Here is a 25,887-nt window from a genome sequence, read left to right on the forward strand (position 1 = left end):
AAATTGATGCGGTTGCCCATAAAATCCGATTCGAGGATTTAAAACTTCTGCATCAGAGATTCTCGCACTTAGCAAACGATCCCCAGCCCGCAGGCAAAATGAAAAGCCCCCTAAAGCGGGGGGAAAGCGTATTAAATTTGTTTAGTATGTGTACTAAAGTATGCGCGACAGGGCATCAAGCTGCACAAATGGTTATGGGATCCTAAGTTGGGGCCCGACCAGCCACCGCTCCATTCAGTTAACGCTTCGCAGTGGCGTAGTTGGCACTTTTCTATTTATTTGCCCATTAACGCTCATTTGTGGTTATCAGGTAAATTGGATAAAAGCCAACGTAGCATGAAGCACGGCAGCTCCTAGCTCCCAGGCCTGGGCCTCTCTGCCTGTGCCTGTGCCTGTGCCTCTGCCTGTGCCCGGGGCATGTCCTGCTCTGTCTCCTCCTGCTCGCTCTGTGCCACTGTCGCTGCTTATCTTCGAGTGTTGTTGCAACATGAAATGAAGGCTTTGCCTTTCCCATTGCCTTTTAGCTGCGGAAAGTGGAAATGTTTCCCTCCCCAGTTCTGCATTTATTCCGCTTTCGCGTTAACTGCGCCAGTCATTAACTTTTTACGACTGTTTGTCTGTTTGATCGTGGCTTACCCATCCGCGGCGCACAAATATATCAGCATTCAAATTGAATTCAAATATTTGTTGCCCAAACTTCATTTTTGCGTATTTAATTCGCAATTTGTTTAGCCCCATAAATAAAGCGTTGGCCCCCTTGGCTTAGGGTCGTCATAAAGTTTCATTTGCATGCAGGGAAAATGCTTTTTCGCTTTCCTCTTCGACAGCCCAGCAACCTTTGTGCATTCTGGTGTCGGGGCAGATGGAACAAATTTAAATGCGCCATGTTGCAAGCTCAAATGAAATTTTGTGGCTTGCTGCAAAACAAAAAGAAGCGAAAAAAAATGTAAATAAAAAAATACAAATAAATGCAAATCCAATTTTTGACACAACGAATTTTGTATGCCTTTGCCGCACAGGAAACATACAAATTGGGCACAAAGAGCGGAAAACATTCGTTCTGCAAAAAGTAATAGCTACTCCCTGTGGCAGTGTAGTGGCAGAGAAAGAGAAAGAGAAAGCCAGCGAATGCCACACAATACTCATACACACGCGGTGGCATTGTGGCTGGGGATCGGTGTCGTCCTTCGTTTTGGCGCCCGTTGTCCGTTGTCCTTCGTCGACGTCCACTGCATGCGGTCGCTCAATATGAAAGGGAAATATAGCATAAAGGCTCAGTTCTGAATAGGAGAGAGAGAGTGAGAGGGAGTGTCAGTAGGTCTGTGGTCGGTTTGCGCTAAATTAAATTTCGACGCGGCTGGGCCCCCAAAGGCCAAACACACACACACTTGCATACACACATATACATTTGTATACGTATATGTAAATATATATAAAACTGAGCGCCCATGCACTTGCTGGCATGCAAATTATAGAAAAAACTATAGAAATATATTTGTAGCAACATCTGCACGGCGTCTCCTTTTTGTTTTTATTTTGGCAATTTTGTATATTTCAGCTGAACATCGCCATTGAGGAATATTCCTAAGCCGCTGTCTGCATCCATGGGCACCTTCTTGGTCTGCTCAACCCGGTACTGTGTGAGGATGTGCAGAATGGCCGTTTTAACGCTCAGTTGCCCAACGCGCATACCTGGAGAAAAGGAGAGTGGAAGTGTTTCAAATATGCAGAATATAGCGGGTAAAAGATTGATGGAAAATTCAACAATTAAATCAATCTGTTATAAATAAACAAAAGTAGCTTAACGTTTGTTGACTTATTTCAGTTTCAAGCGATTGTTCCATCTAATTTACAAAATCTTTTAGCTGCAGCGTGAGTCAAAGCAACATTTTAGATTTGATTTTAGTGTATTACGCACCTATGCAAACGCGTGGACCATCGCCAAAGGGCAGGAAGCAGCCCCGCTTGGTCAGCACAGGCGCCGCACCATTGTCAAAGCGCTCCGGCTGGAATCGACTTGCCTCCGTATACAAGGCATCATCGTGATGGAATTGATAGGCGGGAATCATAACACTTGTGCCTGGCTCTAGATCCGCCACTTTGCCATTGCCCAAATCGAGTTGTGTGGCCTTCGTGCAGATTCGCATGAAGAAGCCAATAGGTGAGGTGAGGCGTAGGGACTCTGGAAGAGAGAAGGTGAATATAAACAGGTTGCTCAGAGACTATTATGTCAGACGTACCATTTAGGCACTGATCCAGATAGGGCAAAGCGTTCAACTTCTCGTAGCTGATATGCTCCTCCGAATGGAGCGCCTCTGTAAGTTCCGAGCGTAGTTTTTCCTGCTCTTCATGATTCTCGCTCAGCTGATAAGATTGGTCAACTTCGAGTACAGGTTGGATAGAATATTTGGAAATGAATTACCGTGTAGAGCAAGTGATAGAGAACGGCGGCGGAGGTCTCGTAGCCATCCAGCAGAACGGACAGCGCATAACCCACCGAGTCCGAGATGGAGTTGCCCCGCTGCTGCAGCTGTATGAGATGAGACAGGTAGTCCGTGCGGTCCGAGCCACTGCCGCTCTGGCGCAGCTTAATGGCATCCCGGGTGAGCTGCAGATAGAACTCGTCCGAGGCCTTGGTGAAGAAACGCATCTGCAGCAGCTTGCGCAGGAAAGGCGCCACCAAGGACTTGTTGAACTTGATGATGGACTGGAAGGTAGTGACGGTAAAGTCCGTGGAGGACTTCTGAAAGGGACTTATCTCTCCAACGGCGCTGGTCAGGGAGCCCGCGTCAATGCCCCAAATAAAGTCGGCCATCGTGTTGGCCGTGAAGCGATAGGCGAGCTGCAAGCAGGGGAGATCAGTTTTTGGAGCTTCTACTACAAACTACAACTCACATCTCTGGTCTCGATGATGTCGCCTTGCTCTTGCCTCGCCCGCTCGATGTACTCGAGCAGTTTCTTGCCACTCTGCTCCCAGATCGTGAAGGCCATCTTCAGTTTGCTCGGCGTGAGTCCGCCGCCGTTCTCTGTGCGCCTTCGCTTCCAGTCATCGCCGGCACTGAAGAACGGAGATATGTGCACGAACTTATCGTCGGGATTGTGTCCCACATAGCTGCTGGTTATGGTGTCCCGAAAGTTGCTGAATTTATCCACCAGCACTTCGTGGGCCAGCGCCGGATCCAGCACTAGCAGCTGGGGCTGTCGTGTGAGGAAGGTGCCCACAGCTCGGTGCTGTGTCTTATACTTGCTGTGGGTGAATTTGTGTGCCTCATGAATTTCACAAACGGATAGTGGAGGATTCTCCTACACTTACTCGTACACCTCCTGCACGTCGAGTATGAGGCTGCGGCTCTTGTCGGCTAGAATGCCTGGATAAGTGCCCAGAATGGTCAGTGGCTCCGCAGTCACCACGCCCCGCTTCTGCCAGTACTTGTGGTGCCAGGTCAAGTAGAAGTAAACCCCGGCAAAGGCAATGTGAACAGCGCCCAAGAGCAGACCGACGAATGTCCACATGCTGGCCAACTAATCAAACAGATCCGCACGAGCATCGAATGGAGACTGTTTGTTTAGTTCACAAATAACAACGGAAAAAACTGGGAATAATCGAGCATCTGATAGCATGAAAGTTTATTGCTGTTTCTGCCAAAATTTATATTAAAAGTTTTATGTTCTATTCGTTCAGCCTGCAGGCTGATAGCACTATCGCGGGTACCCTAGCGATAAGTACAAGTACGAGTTGCTACGTAAAAGCAGACCAAGAGACAGTTGCAGGTACGGAAAGATTACAAGTCGAAGATCACTATCTCATCACACAACTTTGTATTACAAAGTGTGAACATTATCAGCTTCAACGGCAAATAATAAAAAAAGCTTTGCAACAATGTGGTTCAAGTTGTGACTTAAAAATATATTCGAGCACTGTGAGAACGCTCCACACTATCGCGAGAAGCGTCGATACTCAAGATGAACATTACCCTGGAGTACCATGCCGAAGCCAGCGTCGCCATGGGGTCTGAGTTTCTCCCTGCCGCGCACCACTTGAAATTCGCTGAGAACATGGATCAGAGCGGACTTGAGAGTCAACAGAGCCAGACGCATGCCTAAAGGAGATATTTGGGATGCTTATAAGAAGTTGAAGTTGTGTCCCCTGCGACTTACCCATGCAAATGCGAGGTCCGTCACTGAAGGGCAGGAAGATGCCTTTGCGCATGAGTTCGAGATGGGCGGCAGCATCAAAACGTTCCGGCTTGAACATCTCCGGATCGGGAAAATATCTTTTGTCGTGATGGAACTGATAGTTGGGTATCATAATGGTCATGCCTGCCTCCACTTCTAGTGTTTTGGATTCATTTAGCTGAATGTTTGTGGCATTCGTGCAGACTTTTGTGTACTGCGGAATGAGGCTGCTCAGCCGCAGAGATTCTACCAAAGAAACTATTAAATTGTTGCTTCATTAAAGTGGATAGAGAACATACCGTAGACCACCTGCTCCAGATAGGGCAAGCCACACAAGTGCTCAAAGCTGAGACTCCTGTCGGTGTTGAGGTTGCTCAGGATTTCCGTGCGCAGTTTCTGCTGGCTTGCAGGATTCTCCGCCAGCTGCAAGGAAGATGTCAGTGGAATAGGTTACAGATCAAGCTGTTGCCTCACCCACATAATACAGAGCATGAAGCAGAGCAGTTCCCGTGGTGTCGTAGCCATCCAACATCACGGTCAGCGCATGTCCCACCAGGTCATCGTGAGTGGCCTGTTTCTGTTCGCGCAGCTGCAGCAGATGGGAGAGATAATCTGTGCGGGAGCCAGCACTGCCCGCACTGAGCCGCATGGCAATGGACTCCTCTGTTAGCTTGGAGAAGAATTCGTCCGTTTCTTTGGGGTAGAAGCGCAGGCGCAGCAGCAGTCGGCTGAAGGGAGCCACAATCGTGGCCATGAATACGGAGATCATGTAGAAGGCATAGCTCGTCCACTTGCTGGCCATCTGCTGCACCTTGTTGGGCTGCTCCTCAGGCCGGGTCAGAGTCCCAGCATCGATGCCCCAAATAAAGTCAGCCATGACATGGGCCGTGTAGCGAAAGCAAAGCTGAGAAAGGAGAGACTTAGAATGGAATCTCACGTGGGGATTCCAGCTGTACTCACATCTCTGGTCTCCAGCACATTTTTGTGCTCCGTAACCTGTGCCTCCATGTAGTTTGTTAGCATCCTGCCGCCCTCCTCCCATATGGCATAGGCCTGCTTCAGTCGATGACTCGAAATCCCAGCCTGGGCATCTGTGCGCAGGCTGCGCCAGGACTTGCCGGAGGCCCAGAAGGGATTGCGGCGCGCGTACTTGTCCCACTTGGCATGCCGTATGTACGAGCTGGTCAGCGAGTCCTTGTAGCAGCGGAAATTGGTCACCAGAATCTCGTGGGCCAGCGCAGGGTCGAGCACCAAGATCTGCGGTTGACGCGTCACAAACACGCCCACGGCCCGATGCTTACCCTTGTATTTACTTCAAAAGAAACTCTCAGATGAGCTGAACACCAATCTCAGTCGCCAACTCACTCGTAGACCTTCTGCAGATCCTCCACCAGATTGCGCTGCCTTGTCAGCAGTCCCGGATAGGTGCCCAACAGAGTGAGCGGTCGGGCCGTCACCAAGCCCCTCTTGCGCCAGTATTTGTGGTGCCAGGTGAGGTACACGTCGATGGGCAGCAACAACAAGTGCACCACGATCAGTCCCAGCGTCACAATTATGTACATGTTGCCGCGATCCGTGTATTTGCAGTCTCCTCTGACTCTCGGCTGGTACTGATTGACTCGATGCAGGCCCTCCGATTGCATCGATCGCCGACCGTTCAGGTTGTCTTTGCTGGGTTCCATGTAGATACTTTTCCTGCGTCTCTCTCTGTGTGTGTGACTGTGTTGGGTCCGTATGTTATATATACAAATAATATGTTGACATTCATTTAAACGCGTCGTAGATGTTTTTAAAATGATATTTATAGATGAGCTATCAGCACAGCGAACTTTTGTGGGAGATTAACTAAGCGCCAATGACCGTGTTCTATGCAAAGGGAACGGGCTCTAAAATATGTATTGAAGTTACATTTGTTGGTTTTCTCAGCCCCATTTTTAGTCTAAATATGCTTAAGTTACAGCATAGACAAAATTATCACTAATGTTCGCTATTCCAATACTCATTGTACATACATATGTATGTATATATGTACATATACATACATACATATGTATGTGGTTCTTTCTATGCAGCCGTTCTTTCGTCTATGCTTCCCACCTTCTTCGTTTCTGCACTTTCGCGCTCTCTCTTTTCTTCGCCTCGGCTCAGCAGCAGCCCCAAGCTGCTCTAACGCCCGCCTGCCATCTCCTGCTATCCCTCTCTAGCTCTCGTCTAAGATGTTCTGCGTAATGCACGAGCACTTCGGCGCGTCAGCCCTGCATCAGTCTTGAGCTGAGCTATCAATTAACAGTTAACTTGCATGGCCAGCGGCACGCAGGTAAATAAAAATGTAAATAATGTGGTAGGGATTTAAATATGGATTTAGTGCATAGTTTATAAAAACGAGCTCACGAGACATTAACTAAAGTAAATGTACGAAAATACAAGACGAGGGCCCCGATTTTTTTATTCTATGCATAATTTATAAAATGAATCATGGAAATATACATATGTAATATAACTTTGCTGACTCTGCTGTGGCAATTGAAAGCTACTTAAGGATTGAATAGTGTCAATATATTTCGTATAGAAACACAAGCTGTACAAGAAGCAAGCCAAAAAATACTCGAAAAAGACATCTTAAAGTATGAATCAATAAGAAAAGATGCCAAGTTATAAATGAAATTATAGCTGAACATTTTCACATCTGAAACTGCTCTATGGCTTGGTTAACTTAAACCACGTTTCATGAATGGTTTGGGCATTAGCAGGCCCAAGAAGATTTTACGTCTATACGCGATTTTTAATAGATAGAATCTAATCGACACTATTTAGCAATGGAATCACATAAAACTGAACAAAGATTTCTTCCTGACCCTCTCCTTGTATCACGAGATGCAGCTCCAGTAGCCCGATGGAATTTGTTTTGATGGCCACCTTGGTGGCCGCCTGCATGGCTTTATTTGTGAGCCGTATTTGCTGGCTCTTATATCTGGCCGTCACAGTCTGGCGGCAGTTGAACATCATCATCATGGAGCTGGTTTTGGCCACCTCGACGCTAAACACCGCCTGCAGCACGCCAACGGTGGTAATTTTGAAGTACGGACTATCGGGCGAAGTGATGAACTCGAACTCCTCCGCTGACTTATCCAGTTCATGGAAGATCTTGTACAAGTTTGGGCCGCGGGCGAAAATAACGTTCAGATCTGTGCCTTTCAGGTTCATGTCGTGGTCGATGGGCTCCTCGCAGTCCATTGTCTTGATGGCGCACTCTGTGCTCACATCCTCGTCGTCGTACGGGTACAGAATAAGATACAGGCATTCGCCCTGGTCCTTGTACATCATCCGGATGCTGCAGTCGGCCGAGCCAAATAGATTCAGACATTCCGAGAGGTCGTTCAATTTCAAGCCAAAGCTTTGAAAGTCCTGCACATGGAACTCCGTAAAGGCACCCGGAGGCATAAAGAGAGTGGCTTGGAGCGACCTGCCCTGCTCCACGGTGATGCGCAGTCCCTCGTCGGAGATATGAAGAACGGCATACTGTGGGAACAGACACAATGAAATGCACAAACTATGTGGAGAAGCACCGAACTTACATCATTGAAGCAAATCGATTTGATGGCCGTGTTAAAGGTCTTCACGTGATCCACGCGACCCACAAATTTGTAGTCGCTGTACGACGGCGAGTCCATTCTAGTCTTGGTAGATGGAGCTGCGCAAGAGCCTAAACTCCGCTGCAGCTACTGTCTGCTCAAATGACTTACGTCCCGCAGGATTCTGCAGCAATTGATGCAGTTTCAGGGCCAAAACGTGCGGGCATGTGTATGAGCATTTGCTGGCCTCGCTCCAACCGACCGGTGTGGTGGTTATTCCACTTGGAAGGTCGTGGTATAGAATTCCACTGGGCAGCTGCAGCACGCAGCTTTGGAAGAAGTCGCACTTGCAGTAGTTATTGCCGGGAATCACTCGAAAGTAAGTCGTTCCTTTGTGGATTTCCACAAGGCACTGCTTGCGATTGTTTTTGGAATAGTAGTAGGTGAAGTTATATTCGTCCAGCAAACGCAAGGATCGCTCCACCAGCTCTTTGCCCAGCAATTCGGATAGGTCGCAAAACAACTGCTCTCGGTCCTCTGCAAAAAACAAGTTTAATTTAAAGATTTTTCAAATTTCTTGTGTAGGAAATTTACTTTACCTTTCGTGAGGCTGCAAATGTTGGTGATGTCGTGGTAATGCTCAAAGATTTGGTCAACCAATTGGGGCAAAAAACAGTTGGTAATGCTTTCTAATTCGACCGCCATTCAATCGTCAAACATTTCATTTTCATTCCGTAATTTGTTGTAAATCAAAACAGAGGAAGCCGCAAAACGAAGCGCGAAATACATGAGGGCAAACAGCTGACTGTCCGTAAACAGTATGGCAACGCCATAAAATACTAAACTGCGATGGAAATATGTACTGAAAAATGTGACAGTTTGGCGCCATTCAAATGAGTTTTTTCGCACTGTCTTTCTGCCACGAAAGTTGGTCCCCCAGAGGAAAATAAAATAGCTAACGACTTGGTTCAGATTTGAATAATATCTTCGAGATCTGTGAAATAGCCTACATGTCTTATATAGTAGTAGTGTATAATCAAATAATTAATAAACATAATCGATGGTGGATGAATTTGTGTAAATATTTTTCGTCTTGGTGCTCCGTTTGCGGCATAAACTAAACCATATTCTCCTTGCCGTTGACACCGCTACTTCGACGCTTTCCGTTCTGGATCTTCAGCATTTTGTTCTCGTCCGCGCACTTTGTGGTGATGGCATTCCGGACCTCCTTCTCGCTGGCATTGCATTTGCGGGTGACGGCGAAGATAATGTCTTGGATCTTGGCGGGGTCCAGCATTTGCTTCAGCGGCTTCGGCTGGTCCTTGAAGGCGGGCGAGGGCTTCCCCGTCATGGAGTGGGTGGCCAAGGTCTCGCGGTCGAAGATTGTGACGAGCAGCTTCCGTGTGGCCAGGGAGCAGGCCGCCCAGTTGATGTTCTCAAACACGCTGGCCGGCACACAGGTGTTGTTCGGCCCGAGGGAGATCATCACATTTTCATTGGACTGTCCGCTGCCCGTGTCGCTGATTCTGAGCTTCTGCTTGGCGGGCAACTTGCCTTTCGTCTTCGGAGACGGTGTCTCCTGCACCTGGATCTCCTGCAGCTTGCGCCGCTTGATGAACTGCAAGGGCACAGACTCCTGCTGTCTGGATAAATCCCGCTTTATGTCTCTGTTCAGTATTTGGGGCGGTTGCTGGTTTTCCGTTCCAATGCACATTTCCAGGCGATCAGAGTCAGACGAGGTGCTCAGGCTGTTCAGGCTTTCGGCTGCCAGGCGAATCTCAATGGCGTCGGCGTCGTCCGATGCCGAAATGATCTTGTAGTCCAGCACCTCGGCCCGCTGCTGCTGGGAGCTCTTAACGGGTGCACAGATCACAGAGCTGGGCGGCGTCAGTACCTGATGGGATTGATAGACGGGCGGCGTTGGGGACGCAGCATCCGCTCCACCCAGCGTCTGTTGCATGCGCGCCGATGTGGCATGGATCTGTGACAGCAGATCCGTGTGCTCCTTCAGCTTGCTCTCCAGATAGCGCACCTTTTCGCGCAGTACGCGGTTCTCGGCATCCATATTGGAGTCGATGTTAACGCTGCGCAGCACCTCAAAGTCGTCGCCGGTGGTCTGCGACCAGGCATTCAGCAGCATTGGCTCCTGCTGTCCCTGATACTTTGCCCCATCGCGCACGCTGACAAAGTGGGAGCCGTTGGCGCTCACGATGCGTTTGTATTCCTGCAAGGTATCGTCAGAGTGAGCACTTTGCATGCGCTGGCAGCCAAAAGATGCACTTACGCTGGAATCCATGACTGCTTCTGGTCGTATTCTAGTGATCTCCTTGCCGGATCAGCGTCAAATGAGCCACACAATTCGGGAAATTGGCGGCAGAATGTTAGAGAACGCTACGCAAAAAGCAGACTGCAGGCACTCTCGGGGTAGGTTTTTAATAAACAATGGATTCCAACTACAGTAAGCTACCTGGAGCGCCGAAGGTACGCACACACACACGCAAACGACGGCAAAACTGCATACATGTGTACATGTGCAGGGGCTGCGACTGCCCGTGCTGGAATCTCTCCCTTGTTGCGGCACTTCTTCACTTTCTATTCTCCATTTACGAGTATTGTTTTGTATTCTATTTCCCAACTAGCCGGCCCAGCTGTCGCTCTGTCCCTCTCATTCGTGTTGTATTTCATATGTTTCGCGCGGGAACATAGAGTTGTCGGGCAGACGGAATATTTTGCTATACCAGGGATGGAATGAAAAATATTCAGCTCAGCATACAAAATGTATATAAATTGTACCTTCATTTTATGTTATGTATATATTGAAAGAAATTTTCGCTATGCATTCTAACAATACATATTATTTTACAAGTGTAGATTCCAACGAGTTTGCCTTAGCTAAACAGCCAAATATACAATTGAATTTGGGTTTGTAATAAACCGGTTTCCAAGGCCCATTGAAATTCATTGGAATCCGAGTGCAATGAGACCACTACCAATAAACAACATCCTTTAAGAATGTGCGTACACACACATGCACTTATATGATCCTCTCTCTGATAGGAAACACACCCTTAAACACGACTATTCTGGCAATGGAACTGCTATTAATATCCATAGGACCATCAATAATTCGCTCAGGTAGGTGGTATCAAAACTTATGTGAAAAAGATTTGAATATTTGGATACCCTGTTTTACAACATAAATTCCCGATTTTGGATTAAATTGGTTTTTTGTAGTATCTGGAGTACATATGCACATATGTATATTGGAAATATCTTGAAATATGCATTTGTACCTCTGATCCTTAGACTCTTAATTTTCGCAAATGGACCACAGAGCAGCCAGCCCTAAACACCGACAGGTAGAGCTGCCATCTGCCGAAATGAATGCCGTTAATCCAAGATCATAAAAACATTTCGGAGCTTACAAATATTCGCAAATAAATCTGGAAATCCGCTGCAGCTGCACATTTGCAAAATCGAAAGATTCTGTCTACCTGTTGGCAACATTTTAGGGAATGGCGGCCTGGACCAACTCGAGCGATCAGAGATCTAACCCTACAAATGGCGAGGAAAACTCCATTTGCATGTCAGTGGTCAAAAAGACAGCGTCACAAGCACTTGCCGCAACGCACTTGCCGCACCCGCAGACACCCACATCTCTTCGGTTTCCTAATATACAGTATTCGCATCCGTATCACCAGTATCTGAGCCAGTTTGCGCCCACGTTTGTGCCCTACTACCACCGACTGCTCACGCGTCCGATTGTGAAGCTAGAGGAAATGGACATTGAGAATTACATCAACTGCGAGTTGTCCTCGCAGCGCACTACATTTATGCGCCAAACAGTGGTGAGGCCTTTGGGCCAGCACCAGCCAAGGCTGGAGCCCAAAACGGACCATAACACACCTCAGAAAGTGCTTGTGAAACAGAAAAATGTGAACACAGGGAGCCCACAGGCAGCTCCCAGCCGTCGCATTATTAATGCCAAACTGATGGCCATAGCCACAGCAAGCGGGAGCATACGCAACATGGAGACCGCCATCGAGCCGCTGCCTCCCGTCGAGGACTCGTTCAGGCAGCAGGTGGCCAAAATCCAGAAGAGCCAGCACCACTATGAGCAGCTATTTGGCAGGCTCACAACTATGCTGCAGACACTGAACCAGCGCTACGACAAGGATTGCGAAGAAGTGCCAGCTCCACCCTCAAAGCGACCGCGCCACATATCCATCAGCTCGGCCGAGTCCCACCTGCAGGACACTTCCGAGCACGAGCGCGAGAACCTGGCTCCATACCCGCAGCGAGTCCAGAATGTCGACGGCAGCTATGTGTACGTCCTGGGGCCAAACGGCACGAAGATCAGTGCCCATCAGTACGGGGAAGTCTTCTGGACAAGCGCTCCTGTGGCCACCCGCTCGCTGTTGAGTACTGTCTTCAGCAGCGACGAGTTGGCCACGCACACGCTGACGGGCAAGCCCTCGCCCGCGTTTTATGGGCGCGAGAGACCGCCCAAACTGCAGCTGGACCAGCAAAAGGTGGACGACATTGTGATGTGCGTCGTGAACCGCACGGGTGGCAAGGAGCGCGTCATACGAGCCACCATCACCACAAAGTGTGCCGACACGGCCAAGAAGTACAAGCGACGGGCCAAGAAGGCGCTTAAAATCAAAGAGGAATCCTTCTAGAGTGCCCATGGGGCACGCCTACAATAAGCAACGAGTGGCTAGATGTAATCCAGTCATAATTCTAAGACAACACTTTCATTGTGAGCAAATAAAATTATCCATTCATCAGCAGAATCATTTGCACTCGAATTTTAATGTTAGGGTAAAGCTACTGAACTTCTATTGCTTCTTCGCTGAGGGATCCCATGCCTCCACCTTGGGGGGAGTGGTCGTGTAGGGCATGTAGGCCTCTGCAAGAGACAAATTTCAGACGCAAGTTAGGCGGAGCCGAGCCTGCACTTACCCTTGGTGCCGGAGAGGTTCTCGCTGTGGTCCGCAAGCCACTTGTATTTGGGCCGGCTGCCGTCGCGAATTGGGGGAAGATCCGTCTGCAGGTGGAGTCAAGAGTTAGCTATGCCATGCGAACAACAAACAGAGGCTTTACCTTGTAGTGCATCCAGCCGTACCAATCGGCGGGAATCTGGGAGCCATCGTAGTCCATGTTCACATGGGGCGTGAACTCCACCCAGCGGTTGCGGCCGTAAAAGTAGAACGGGTTCTCGAAGTACTTGTTGCCATACTTGTCGATGCCCACCAGGGTGCCGATCTTCAGGTCATCGTTTCTGCAAAATATTCCGTGCTATGTTTTGGGCTTTGCTGCAATCTTATATAAGAACTGGGCTCACCTATAGAGCTTCAGGTAGGTCTGCTTCAGACCTCCGCACTCCTGGATGATCTGGAAGAGCTTTGTCAGCCGGTTGAGGCCCAGGAACTTTGCCATGCTGTGGGAAAAACTATTGCTTTTACAATTTTATTAATTTTGACTTTACGAAAACTCACACGAAACAACAACAAAGTCAATATGCAGTGTGGCCAGAGACGGAAACCCAATAAAAATACCACTTTTTGGTGGCATGTGGCAGCCCTGTCCGCACATCTGTTCGCCGCTTGTCTTCTTCGTGATTCATTTTCTCGGGAAGGAAAAGTAAAGAATAAGCGTATAAAATGGCAAAAAACACCTCAAGCAGTGCGTTCCGTAAGATCGATGTGGATCAGTACAACGAGGACAACTTCAGGGAGGACGACGGCGTGGACAGCGCCGCAGTCGGGCCAGATGAGACCGAAATCACAACGCTATTGACGCAGGGCAAAGTGGTCGAGGCGTTGCTCAGTGCTCTCCAGAACGCTCCGTTGCGCTGTAAAAACCAGATTGTGAAGGTAAGCACCTGCCAAATCGGCTCAAGCGAATCGTAATCAGTGTCTTCGCTTCCAGGACCACGCCCTGAACATTACGCTGCGGGTGCTCTTATCAATCAAGTCCACACAAATCGACCAGGCCATCGATACGGTTGACCAGAACGATCTGATTGATGTGCTGATGAAGTACATTTATCGCGGCTTCGAAATACCCTCGGAGGGCTCCAGCGGGCATCTGTTGCAGTGGCACGAAAAGGCCTTCGCCAAGGGCGGCGTGGGCTGCATAGTCCGTGTTCTGTCCGACACGAACCGCGCCTAAGGGCGCCGCCCCGCAGCAGTAGCAGGAAAACCAAAGGCTGGCGCTGGCTTCATTACCCCCTATTTATACGAGACCCCAGAGACACACACACGGAACACATCGCGGAGCATTTAATCAACGCAACGTTTAGTCATGACCGGAACGCACCAGCGGATCGCACCGTGGACACCCCCACTGTAGGTGGTCGTCGAGATGATGCCACACCTGAGAGCCCCACTTTCATTTTGCCGCAATACAAATGACGTTTTCCAAATTAGATTTTAACTGGTATTCAAGTATTAAAGATTTTATTACAAAACATGAAAATGCAGAGTAATTTTTGCCACACCTTCTGCGCATCCCATGTAAACGCGTGCACCTTGTGGCATAGTTTGAATCAACCTTTTTCTTCTTTTTATTAGACTATTCAAAATGTAATAAGTGCCTTGCCAATCACGGCTGCTACATTGCGGGTTTTCTCTACTGCTCTCTGAAGCGGGGACAAAGTGTCGTCGACAAATGCTTGGCTGCCCAGGCGTTCGCGTCTTCAGTGACGACTCAAAATGCGCGAATAAGAAATGAAAATGTCTGCATGCAATTTGATGATTTTTTTAAGTGCCTGGGGGAAACATTCAACAAAGTGGGAAACGTTCTCTGCAAACGTTGTCTTCAATAAATAGTTTGTATGCTGCATATATGTATTGTTTGTGGATTATTAAGTCGTATCAGCGTCCACTTGGTGGCCTACCACATGTGGGTCTCGCGTATCTCGCTGATGATGTGATTTGCCCTGGTCAGAGCCTGCAAACAACAAGAGTGTCAATAACAGATCATTTCATGTGTCCTATAAAGACCCACCTTTAACATATCTGCCGCCTCTTTTCGGCGCACTGCAATGTGATCGGACTCGTTGAGCAGCGTTTCAGCCCTGTCCGACTTGTACAGATGTGTGACCAGCTCGCTCTGCAGGTTGTCCTTGACGTGATTAACCAGAAAATGCATAATTGCCTTTGGCACAGAGTCCTGTATGGACTTGCGCACAATGTAGAAATACGATTTGATCAGGCGCTCTGCAAAGCAAACCAAAACAATGAGGCTCCAGTGCGCATTCGGACTGATTAGACCTACCAATAACGTCGCAATCCTTCTGCTCCTTGTCGGTCAGACGACGTGGATTGTGGTTGGCCGGCACATCGGGCAGCAGGTTAACCGGCTTCACGGGGCTAACGAGGTTGTTGTGAACTGGCGTATTGCTGGCCGAGTTCTCAATGCTGTCCGGACGCGTCGGTGCCGGTGGTAAGATGTTGGAGAGCCAAGAGCCGGCCAACGATTGAGACGAGTTCTCGCCAACGTGGTTCTAGCGGTGGGAAAGCCAAAAAGCGCATAACAAACATGCAAACTAATTAAATATAAAGACTAGCACTGCACCTGCTCATGGCCATCATGTTGCTGCTGCTGATGTTGATTATTTTGCTGCTGCTGCTGTTGCTGCTGCTGCGAGGCTGTGGTGTGCGACGAGACCTGTGGCGACATGTGATTGCGCGGAGTGTTCGCGCGACGCTGCCCCATGTTCATCTGTGAGTATGGATCGTTGTCTGTCTTGAGCAGACTGGGCACCAGGGCAGCATCCTTGTGGAAATCTGGATGCTTGGTGTTGATGTACGCCAGCTCGATGGCCACAATGTTCTCCACCATGACGTTGGTGGCTGGCAGACGGCGACGCAGCAGCTGCGTGACCACATCCACAATCTTCTCGTGCAGCTTGGGGAAGCTGTGGGGAACGGGCATCAAGAGTCAAGCATGGATCACAGTCTCTATTCGATGGTTTCTCTTACCGCAACATCTCCTGCTGCACCTCGTTGCCGCAGTGCTGCACAATGCGCTGCATCTCCTCGTGTATCAGCTCAACGCAGCGCAGCGAAGGCTCCTCCAGGCGACGAATCTGCCGCTTCACCAGCAGCTCGAACGAGACCTCCGGCACGAACAGAGCTGGCCGTGGTCCTGTTGCATTGCGTATGGCCGTGAGTATGTCCATTTTGCTCAAACCCGCCAGCGGGTGTATGGAGTCGAGGACGCGGCCGAAAGTTTCGTGGAAAATGTAACAGATCCGCGCACCACCGCACAGCTCGGTGGTCTCAATGTTGCGCGCCGTGCCCTCGATCGTGGCGTTGTAGGCGCTGGCAAACTTCGTGATTATCTGCAGCAAAGTCTGGCTCTTGTCGGACACATCCTCGCCGTAGGAGTTAAGCAGCGATTGGAATTGCGTGGACATGATGTTGACGCGTGTCTGTGGAGCATCGTGGAGAGCATTAAAAGAAACGGCAGGGATCAGTGTCTTACCTTCAGATCGGGCAGGCAGTCTCTGATGTGATGCATCAGCAATCGGTTGAGAGTCTTGGCCAGATACGGAGTGCCATTGCGGGTGGCCAGAGTCGGGTATTTGCGCTGCAGAAAGGCTGCCTCGTCCTTCATCTGCTCATCGATGTGCTTCTGGTCATTGATGTCTTTCTGCGAGCGATTCATCACGCCAATGATGCCCAGCTTGACGGGAATCACACGGCCACAGAGTATGTCAATGGCATCGGTGCCGGCGTCCATCAGATCCAGCTTGGTGACCACGGCCAGGGTGCGTCGACCGTCGGGGTCCACATCTTTGCCCAGCTTCAGGGCCTCGCTGGTGGCCATGTCCGTGTTGGCCGCCGTCACAGCCAGAATAATGGAGTTGGGGTTCTCAATGTACTTGAGGACCAAGTCTTTGATTTGCGCCTCAATGTCCTCCGGCTGGTCGCCCACTGGCACCTTGGTGATGCCCGGCAGATCCACCAGCGTCAGGTTGACCACGCGCGTCGAGAAGATCTTCAGGTTTATGGGCTCGGGGCAGATGCCCTTGTTGTTGCCCGCCGCCCGCTCCGTCTCATTCTCGATCTCGCGTCGAATCTCATCGAAGTCCGTGAAGCACTTTTTCGTGTGAAGAAAGCGGCCCCACTCCTCGGCATTGGAGGTGCCTGCAAAGGTTAAACTTTAGAGGAGGTTCTCTTATAATTAAAGTCCACTTTAATGCTCACCATTCTCCGGCGAGCGATTCTCGCGATCGTCCAGGGGGCAATAAATCAGCTGCAGCACTAGGGGCCGGCGGGTGACGATGCCCGTTCCGCGAGGCAAAAACGAGCGTCCCACCACGCTCTCGATAACCGAACTCTTGCCGGAGCTCTGCAATCAGTGGAGTAGAGTTAAGAGGATCGATTAATGGAGCGTGCATCACGGAAGTGTTCCCGACAGATTAGCAGCGTTATCTTGCAGCCCCCAATTCAATGACCAGCTCTGGGCTCTCAAATATCGTCATCGGCGATGAATCAAAGTGCAATTAAAATTAAAGCTGCGATCAACACACATACATGCATACACATGCACACACACTCATATGTTTACCGCAATGCATGTGCCGGAATGTGTCGCAGCGACAGCTGCTTTTGAGGCATGCTGCGGCTGCGGAATATTGATTTTTCATAGCCGACCCAAAACGTTGCCAAAAATAACGGGGAATTATATAAACGGTAAATATATTCGCAGGCTGCAGAAACCATAGGGAAGGGCAGGGCGAAGGAAAACACCGTTTGCCGGCAAAACATTCCGTTATCCCGTTATATAATCCTGGGGTGGCAATTCCGTCTGCAAATCTGGGGGAGGGGCCGCAAAGGAAAAAACTGCAAGTGAGCGCCCGCCGCGGTAATCTCCCGGGAGGCGATAATTTTGGAACCTGGCAATGTTTCGGGGCCGTCGCTGCTGCCGTCACTGCTGTCGCACTGCTTACCTGACTGCCGAGTACAACAATTTGCGGCAATTGTATTGAGTCAGAGCCGACTGTATTGAAGACATCTTGCAACTTGTTGATAACTGGAATTAGAGCTTCCATTCTGTTTGCTAAGTGCTGACTGTGAGTTTGATCGCTTTCGACTCAAATTCCTTTTTATTTCACACACATTAAAATGGTTTTCCTGTTGGCTTTTTTTTGGTCGACGCTGTTTCTTTTTTTTGCAAATTGCGTGCAAGTGGGACCGCGGATTTTTCGAGCAAATATACCGCATGACCCTTAAAAATATACCGTCAACGGTGACGGGCGGTGCTGCCACATTAGTGAAATTAGGTGATCTATGTCATGTATGGTTAGTATGCGTGTATGTGACAAAAGAAAATATACGCAGTTTTCGCGATCAAACCTTATTTATTATTGAAGTGAGAATTTAAGACTTTTCAATCCTTTAAGAAGTTGATTAATTGTCAAAAAGTATGTGATCAGTGTTGAGTGTGCTAGCTTGCTAGTAATTTGAAGCCGAATGCTAAAATCGAGGAAGATCAACGCCATCAACGCCCCGGGCAGCTGTTCATCTTGCCCGCGAGCACATTTTTGCATCGTAAAACACTCGCAAGCGCACTTGGAGCTTACGTACAATTACTGAGGTACTAAGGGTGCCACGAAAAAATGCATGCCAACCAAACTTCGACCACTGCGTGAGTCTTCACTTCGTATAGAGCCCATTACTCAGAAACACCAACGCATTGCAATGTTCCGCTTTGCGTGCTGTTCTCGCACACAAACACTTAACGGTAAAAAGTATGCTTGAATGTATGGGTGCGTGCCGAGCACTGTTAATGCTGCAAGCTGATGTGGATTCACCAAAGCAAATTAAGCAATGCCTTGAGCTAGCATGAGACGCAAAATCGAAATGAAGCAGGTTAAGGTAAATATTTTTTTGATACCTTATATTCCTAATTTCACAATATCTGCTCCAAAATATGCATAAAATGCACTTAAATTGAACATATTTTGCTCTTATCTTTTGTCGTTTTTTTTCTTCCCAACTTCATTGAAAATTCAATTGGCAAAAGCCACAACGAGAATGCTCGATTGAAAAATTTAACAAAGTGCCAGGCAACAATAGATGACTCCACTCCCCTCCATTCCGCTCCCTGCACTCCCGCAATAGTTCGTTTTTAAGGATTTTATTTTTTGGCCATTGCTTGACAAACAAAATGCACATGTGTGTGCTCCATTGTGCAAGCTTAATGATATGGGCCGAAACTGCTGCCCCCAGCCCCCAACTGTCGAGCAGTACACCACAATGGATTGTCGAAGCAATCCCAATATATTGGTCCTGGGTAATAGATAAAAACTCTGAGGCAGGCAGAAGCAGCAGCCAAGTGGTCAGGCTTCGCAGAGAAGCCATCTCCGAGCACAAATAGAATATAGAATGAGAGCAAAAGGGACATGTGGCTAGGGGGCCAAGGCACGGGCGTGGCTTTAGCCCGTTTCGGTTGCCACAACCACAGACGAAGCAGCGGCTGGGAGGATGGGCTCAACTGTCGATTTTATCGTTTTATATCAGTGTTCGAGGATACTTGTCGCCCGGTACACTTAGCATTCAAATTCGATAGTGCCTTCGAACGGACGAGAATATTAGATGTGCAGGCATGGGCGTCCACTCACATTTGCATGTGAATTATTCGATAACAATTGGCATTGTTGTTTGCGAGTGTCGAATTGTTGAAGACACTTTTTTGTCACTTTAATTGAACAGAAAATGGGACTTTTGTCGCTGGTCATATTTCCACAATGATATTGAATCGAAATCTAGCATTTTATTTTATTTTGAAACATTTGCAATCCGGTTCGACAATAAAAGGTAACATTTGTTGAATGATGAAGCTGATTCGCTGTAAAACTTTTACATAAAATAATTCATGATTTTTTACTGTTAAATTTCTGTGTGTGCCACCCAGCTGATGAGCCTAAAAAAGCAAAATGAAGTCTTTCGTAGCCCGCCGTATCGTGCTCTCCAAATGCTAAATAATCAAATTTCTTGCTCCATTGTTAGACAGTTTTGTGGGGGTATTTTGACAAACTTTTGGATTCCAATTAACGCATTTGGACAGTTGTGACCCCAACCCGAGTTCGACACCGAACAGCAACACCTCTCTGCAGGGACTGGCTTATAAATGCGAGTATATTTCAAAATTTCGCTCATCAAATTACCATTGTTGAGCCGGACAAGTTTCGTATTTGGGCTGACAACTTGCCGAAATGTGCGCATTGTAGATGGTGGAAGCAAAGTTCTTGACAGCCACAGCAGACTCCGGAGGGATTCTCTTGGGCGGAATATTAATTTGATAATTTTGCGGTTGAATGCAAATTCGGTGTCAGAGTCCTTCGCTCTCTAATTGACTGACGAATATTTAAAATATGAATTTCAAATGAAGTTCAACAATTGTCTGCGCATTTTTTATTCGCTGCGGTGCGAACAGCCACAATGGATTAATTACGGAAGACGAAGACGCTCGAAGGGGGGGGAGCCTAGATGGGATACATATGTAGAGCCTGAAGCCATTTTCTGTGGCTGCCAGTGAACACTTTTGCCCCGGTGGAGCATTAATCATGTGAAAGTAATTTTGCGCATTTGCATGCGATGCAGAAAACGATAATTTTCATCCATCATTTTCAAGTGTTTCCGCAGGATTATAGTGCTGCCAGCCGCCAGCCGTTGCATACACTTGATGATGCGTTGCCTTGTCATGTGCTCCACTCCACTCAATTCCTTGCAGATGAGCTGTGTGTGTGTGTGTGTGTGTGTGCTCCCCTCATTATCGTGTCGTCGTCAATTATTCTTGTTCTACAGCCGGCACTCTTGCCGAGCCCCAAAGCCCGTCCGTGGAGGAACTTTGCATTTAGTTGATGAGCTTCCCCTGCCCTGCTCCCATCCAATGGCTCATTTTCTTGGTCCTTTGTGGCACATCTTTCTGCTGGCTGCAAGTTGATCAATGGCTCTGTCCGCTCCCTGCCAGAACTGCCACGAGTGGATGGTGTCTCATGCAATTACGAATTTATATTGCGTATACGCCATGCGGAGACACAGAGACGAGGACGTCTCCTCGAATGTACTTGCCACAACTGCAGCAATAATGAACTTTGATTTGGCCCTCTCCCTCACACCCCACTCTAGACCAGAAATGTTTCACAGTCTGCCGCACAGAACCCGCCTGGAGATGGGAACAAGAGAAATTGTATATAGTTGCTGATTGATGCTGTTGTGGTGCCACATACAGACAGCCATTTATTGGTAAATATGTATGCAAGAAGAGGCATTAACAACAGGGAAAAGAGCGCTTACGAAAAGTGCAATTGTTGAAAACTTTTAAGCGAGTTTGAGGCAGTTTTCCAAGGATCATTGCTGCCCATTCTTCACGTTTTCATACCCATGCAGAAACAATTTTAAATGAAATTTGTTGCTCTGAATTCTGAATTCTAGGTGGAGTAATTTTCGGTTGCTGATCAGTTTTTCCATCTAAGACTACAGTCGATTGGTTAAAATTCTGTATTAAATATTCCCATTATTCGAGCCGGAACTCATTATTTGGCTAAAAATGCCATCGCTTTTGTGCATTTTAATGTCTTTGCAAAGTGCTTTGAATTATGAGCACCATCTGTTTGGCCTTCTTTAGAGCTTGGCGGCGACTAGAGGAAACCAGTCAGCATATGTTGCCACTTCCTTGGCACACATCCCGTTGGCCATTAATCTATTGGGAACGCCTTTTGCCAGCTGCTCGTGGGAGTGCGAAAGTATCGCGCACATGTCTCGCTTCGGGGTTTTTTTTGGCCGTATTCACTCTATGTTTAATTGGATTTGGGGCTTAGCTGAGGAGGGACAGAATTATATTTGCATATTCGAGCAGTGGAGCCTTGCATGGAGGACCGCAGTCGTGGCCGCAGGCAGCTGCCAGGCGACAACAGCCAAGTGTAAATTTCACTTGAACTGATAATTTCACTCAATTTGTGTGCGCTGATGAGCAAAGTTTTCCCATTTGCATGGGGCTACGTGGGGCAGCTCCTCCTTTTCCTCCTCAAGGGCCAATGGGTGGGAAGTTTCCATCTTTGGCTGCTCCTTCATCTACGGCTGGCGCGATTTCTTTTTGTCGTACTACTCCTGGTCCCGCTTCTCGTCGTCGTCGAGGCTGACTTGAAGGTGCCAATTAGGGATTTCCGCCTCAATTACTTTCGCGAGCACACGAAAACCAAGTTTGTATGATTTTCGCATGACAAACTTAGGACTGGCTCTACTCCAAGCCCCAAGCTCAACGTGTGCCTGAACCTGCTTCCTTTCCCAGAGTATTTGCTTCCTTTAAAGTGTAATTGCACGAGCAGCGCCCCCCAAATGTTGTGTGTGCGTGATAAAAAACTCGTTTGCATTTTACATGTTTCATCCAAAAGGTGGAGAGAGCTAGAATACTCGAAGTAGTTCATGTGGCTTTCCATCGAAATGGAAATGGAAATGGAAATGAAAAAGGCAGAACTCTCTGATAGTGGGACAGGGACAGGGACAAGGCAAAGTAATTTGAATTTCTTGTGAACGCGTTTCTAGTTCATTGATTGGTTTTTCGAATATGTTAATACGTTGGCAAGTCTCTGAAGATGATGTAGTGTGCAAAAACACACACACACACACACACACACACACACACACACACACACACACACACACACACACACACACACACACACACACACACACACACACACACACACACACACACACACACACACACACACACACACACACACACACACACACACATTTACATATGTACATACTAAAGCAGAGAGATTTTTGATTTGGTTTAAATACAAATGTCTGTAAATAAATCGGACTGAGGAATATATGTATACCTGTACGTAAAAGAAGTATCTTAGATCTGATTGTAAAGAATTTTGTCATTCTGAAAAGCTAATTTAAGTAGCTAAAAGTTGTACTGAAACACTTTTTGGTTTTAGCTTACGGATGGGAAATATTAAGCTTTCAAATGCAAAAATTATGATTTTTGTGCAGTATTTTTCACGAAATTTCGACTTTAAAAACTCAGAAAAGTCGAAAAAAAATTATATCCTGTTCTCTTTATTGTTTTGTGTATAGACGCAATAATTCTGCGCCGTATATAATATTGCTCATTAAAATCTATGAAGAGTCAGATGATAGAAATGGGCACAAATTTAACAAAGTGTTTGCCAACCCAAACCCTTGGTAATGGACATGACAAAGATGTGACATTGGATGTGTAACCGAATCTGTAAATTTGTAATGCCTCAACTAACGTATATGAATGCGTACATCAGCAGGGCCTTTCGAATCAGAATCAATATCGGACTAACGAGAAAGACAAACTTCCAGCTCTTGTGTTGTGTGCCTACCTTTTGTCAAGTCATTCGAAGACTCTGGCTCGTGTCCCTGGCAAACTGACTCTCGGCCCGAGTCGAGCCTGTGCTTGAGCACTTAGCAATATTGAATTGAAAACGGAATCGAATCGAAGGGGTTGGAGCGGTAGGGAATTATTTGCCAGCCCCCAAATGCCTTTCCAAATCCTGTGGCTTCGCAGGGGGGTGGTGGGAGTGTGTGACGATTTCGGGTTGAGTCCTGCTGCTTAAATGTAATTAAATTCGTTCTGCCACTCGTACGTACGTACACCCACCCCCTGCTGTTTCTTATCAAATGGATTGATTTATGATGATGTGAGTCTCCATTCTCTCTCTCTCTCTGGCTGACGAGGCATGACATAATAAATCGTTGGGTGCCGGGAAGGTGCTTCCACGATGACACCACTCACACGGGCTGATGGGAGCTGGAACTGTGCCCAGATTTGAGAATTTGAAAATTAATTTGGGAAAAACTTTTGCCAGCTCAAATCTGGCATTCCCTCCCCCGACTGCTGACTGCTCTATGTGCCATATTATATTTATTATTTAATTTTGCCTCGTTGTGCCCGTTGTGTACTTTGGCGTATTTTTCCGCCTGGCTGCTGATGCCGCCTCGCTCTTTTCTTGTGTTGACGGCAAAGTTTAATTTTTATTGTTGTTTGACTTTGTTAAATGATTTTTATTGCCTTTCTTTGGCGCAGCAGGAGCAGAAGAGGCGCCAGAGGGCAGCCAAAGAGTAGCGAAACCTTTGTAGGAATTTAATAAAACTGCTGTGACCATATTGCCGAGCAAACAATGCACAATGGTCCACTCTTTCGTCAGCAGGGAAACCCCCACTCTCTCTCTCTCTCTCTTTCTCTCTCTCTCCCTTGCTCTGACAGAGTGCCAGAGTGCTCTAGAAGCTATTGAAACGCTCTGCCGACGCTCTGTTTAACGTGAGATATGAGATCCATTCGGCTGCCAAATTGTGAGATATTTCATCCAGCCAAAAACCTGAATTACTCCCGCATAACTTATGAGCATCTTTCAGGCTGACTACACGCAAAATCAAAGTACAAAGCATAAATAACAAACTTGATGGAAAACCGCAGCAAAGTATCCTAGAAATATATAAATATAAAATGCTTACATGTGCACATTTCCCTCCCTCGGCAGAGAGCATCAAAGTCACCACAATAAAGGCTTCTTCGGAGTGCCTCACGTTGTTCAGTTAGTTAAGTTTTGCTGTCGGTTAAGTGAAAATTAAATTTAATTACAGATTTCAGACCTGCCCACATACACGTTGTACCTCAGCTCATATTTTTTGTTTAAACTCTTAAGTCAGGCAGCAGGCACAGACCGCAGGAGCTCCAAATCTTAATAAAAATTGTTCCCAGAGGAGTCCACTCAGTTCAGCAAAAGTTCCTGTCATAAAGTGTTTAGGGTTCTATGTACTGCATTCAAATACAAGGCTGCATCTAATGAATTGAACATTCTATTGTCGTTGGGAAGGAGCATCGGGAGACGAGCGTATCTCGTAAAGAAATTAAATAAATTGCATGGGAAACTATTGGCAGAATTGCATGAATCGCTGGCAAGCGAACAAAGAAAGCCGATTTGCCATTCACTCAACCTTCCAGGGTCCCCTGCCCACTGCCGCTGCATTTGTGTCAACTGGTTTTGTTATGGATGTTTGCATTAGTGAGCAATATATCTTTTTCAATGGATGGTACTCGCACTCCGGCCTGCCTGCCCCTCCAGTTGTCCGGCAGGGAACAATGTACGCATTGCGTCACAGCGAGAGATACGCCCATTGTTTGGGCTGAAACAAAGCCAAAGCTCTGCGACATTGTGCCCCTTGTGAGCATTTCGCTTTGGTCATAGTTTTAATCTCACTAATGGCAGCCAGCAACAGCAGCGGTAGGGAACGGAAAGTGCCGGGGTCGCCAGGGCTTCTATCTGTGGGCACAATAGACCAGATTCTCGAGCTCATGTCAAAAGGTCGCTCGCTTGCTGCAGACGACAATTCCATTTTCCCGCTCTCAAAAGACCCACTACACAAAGCCATCAAAAGCTGAATAACCTACATACGAGAATGGTTCACTATACATTTTTTTCGAGTGGAAGAGTCTATTTTTTAGGCTGCAGTAGAGGCTTTTATTTATATTTTCCAACCTTTAAATCCCTTGCAAATATATATTTTGCCATGCTTAATGGTATCGGTACAGCTACTGATAAAAGCCGAAGCGATGCATATTGTATGGTTCCATTTTTGGATCAGGCAAATAACCCATAAATCCCATAATTTTTTCCGCAACTTCCTTTTTACAATTATCTGAACTAGACCGTTCCTGCCGGCCTCATTTTTGGGAGTATTAAGGGATTTCTGTCTATTTGAGGATCTGCGATTTAATGAAATCATTTCGCAAATACCTGACATAGAATACAGGGGACATGGGCTTCGTTTTGCTGTCCTGGCGACAGGTGAAAGTGCAGTACATAAATGCAATTAAGTATTGTTCAACGTCGCATCGCATTTTGGGATGTTTTGGGTTCATGGTTTTTGTATTAACTAGGCTGGGAGCCACACTATCCACCCACTGCGTAGTTGTTGTCGAGCTGGTGTACCCCCCTTTTGTACACAGCCACAATGGGGCGGGGGGCTGTTGACGGAGCAACGGAGGAAAGGCTTTACAATTTACACATTAATTATGAGCAGACATGTGTTGTAGGCGTCTGGGCAGGCTCCTCGAGTCGTGCAGCGCG

General features: G+C 47.5%; 9 protein-coding genes across 10 annotated transcripts; 2 read left to right on the forward strand and 7 right to left on the reverse strand.

The window, feature by feature from the left end:
* Positions 1-1,501: 1,501 nt before the first annotated feature.
* Positions 1,502-3,553, reverse strand: LOC117900789 (probable cytochrome P450 309a1). The gene is made up of 6 exons (XM_034811268.1): positions 3,314-3,553; positions 2,896-3,247; positions 2,423-2,842; positions 2,241-2,364; positions 1,919-2,182; positions 1,502-1,692 (listed from the first exon to the last, which is right to left on the reverse strand). Exons 1-6 carry the CDS (start codon positions 3,511-3,513, stop codon positions 1,532-1,534), a joined length of 1,521 nt encoding a protein of 506 aa, XP_034667159.1. The 5' UTR covers positions 3,514-3,553; the 3' UTR covers positions 1,502-1,531.
* A 57-nt stretch (positions 3,554-3,610) lies between these two features.
* Positions 3,611-5,873, reverse strand: LOC117900788 (probable cytochrome P450 309a2). The gene is made up of 6 exons (XM_034811267.1): positions 5,542-5,873; positions 5,137-5,488; positions 4,655-5,080; positions 4,476-4,599; positions 4,159-4,422; positions 3,611-4,100 (listed from the first exon to the last, which is right to left on the reverse strand). Exons 1-6 carry the CDS (start codon positions 5,856-5,858, stop codon positions 3,937-3,939), a joined length of 1,647 nt encoding a protein of 548 aa, XP_034667158.1. The 5' UTR covers positions 5,859-5,873; the 3' UTR covers positions 3,611-3,936.
* Positions 5,874-6,937: 1,064 nt separating this feature from the next.
* On the reverse strand, positions 6,938-7,885 carry LOC117900790 (cell cycle checkpoint protein RAD1). Its single transcript, XM_034811270.1, has 2 exons — positions 7,752-7,885; positions 6,938-7,695 (listed from the first exon to the last, which is right to left on the reverse strand). Exons 1-2 carry the CDS (start codon positions 7,845-7,847, stop codon positions 6,973-6,975), a joined length of 819 nt encoding a protein of 272 aa, XP_034667161.1. The 5' UTR covers positions 7,848-7,885; the 3' UTR covers positions 6,938-6,972.
* On the reverse strand, positions 7,811-8,549 carry LOC117900791. The gene is made up of 2 exons (XM_034811271.1): positions 8,348-8,549; positions 7,811-8,285 (listed from the first exon to the last, which is right to left on the reverse strand). The coding sequence occupies exons 1-2, from the start codon at positions 8,451-8,453 to the stop codon at positions 7,849-7,851; spliced, it is 543 nt and encodes a 180-aa protein (XP_034667162.1). The 5' UTR covers positions 8,454-8,549; the 3' UTR covers positions 7,811-7,848.
* Positions 8,550-8,711: 162 nt separating this feature from the next.
* LOC117901783 (protein insensitive) lies at positions 8,712-10,423 on the reverse strand. Its single transcript, XM_034812692.1, has 2 exons — positions 10,033-10,423; positions 8,712-9,972 (listed from the first exon to the last, which is right to left on the reverse strand). Exons 1-2 carry the CDS (start codon positions 10,042-10,044, stop codon positions 8,866-8,868), a joined length of 1,119 nt encoding a protein of 372 aa, XP_034668583.1. The 5' UTR covers positions 10,045-10,423; the 3' UTR covers positions 8,712-8,865.
* Positions 10,424-11,105: 682 nt separating this feature from the next.
* LOC117900152 (early boundary activity protein 2) lies at positions 11,106-12,544 on the forward strand. Its single transcript, XM_034810387.1, has one exon. It carries the CDS (start codon positions 11,264-11,266, stop codon positions 12,428-12,430), a length of 1,167 nt encoding a protein of 388 aa, XP_034666278.1. The 5' UTR covers positions 11,106-11,263; the 3' UTR covers positions 12,431-12,544.
* Positions 12,504-13,268, reverse strand: LOC117900155 (probable NADH dehydrogenase [ubiquinone] 1 alpha subcomplex subunit 12). 2 transcript variants are annotated; one of them, XM_034810393.1, is made up of 5 exons: positions 13,250-13,268; positions 13,096-13,191; positions 12,855-13,032; positions 12,714-12,798; positions 12,504-12,660 (listed from the first exon to the last, which is right to left on the reverse strand). In XM_034810393.1, the coding sequence occupies exons 2-5, from the start codon at positions 13,188-13,190 to the stop codon at positions 12,590-12,592; spliced, it is 429 nt and encodes a 142-aa protein (XP_034666284.1). In that variant the 5' UTR covers position 13,191; positions 13,250-13,268; the 3' UTR covers positions 12,504-12,589. The 2 variants fall into 2 exon arrangements, with proteins under 2 accessions (XP_034666284.1, XP_034666283.1); XM_034810392.1 differs by lacking the exon at positions 13,250-13,268 and having other exon boundaries at positions 13,096-13,235.
* Positions 13,269-13,333: 65 nt separating this feature from the next.
* Positions 13,334-14,223, forward strand: LOC117900154 (actin-related protein 2/3 complex subunit 5-B). Its single transcript, XM_034810391.1, has 2 exons — positions 13,334-13,627; positions 13,683-14,223. The coding sequence occupies exons 1-2, from the start codon at positions 13,415-13,417 to the stop codon at positions 13,923-13,925; spliced, it is 456 nt and encodes a 151-aa protein (XP_034666282.1). The 5' UTR covers positions 13,334-13,414; the 3' UTR covers positions 13,926-14,223.
* Positions 14,224-14,295: 72 nt separating this feature from the next.
* LOC117900151 (dynamin-1-like protein) lies at positions 14,296-17,952 on the reverse strand. Its single transcript, XM_034810386.1, has 8 exons — positions 17,716-17,952; positions 16,970-17,114; positions 16,245-16,909; positions 15,740-16,191; positions 15,333-15,675; positions 15,033-15,261; positions 14,763-14,974; positions 14,296-14,705 (listed from the first exon to the last, which is right to left on the reverse strand). The coding sequence occupies exons 1-8, from the start codon at positions 17,815-17,817 to the stop codon at positions 14,649-14,651; spliced, it is 2,205 nt and encodes a 734-aa protein (XP_034666277.1). The 5' UTR covers positions 17,818-17,952; the 3' UTR covers positions 14,296-14,648.
* Positions 17,953-25,887: the final 7,935 nt, after the last annotated feature.

The sequence above is a fragment of the Drosophila subobscura genome, chromosome U (assembly GCF_008121235.1).
Source record: "Drosophila subobscura isolate 14011-0131.10 chromosome U, UCBerk_Dsub_1.0, whole genome shotgun sequence".
Taxonomy (NCBI): Eukaryota; Metazoa; Arthropoda; class Insecta; order Diptera; family Drosophilidae; genus Drosophila; species Drosophila subobscura.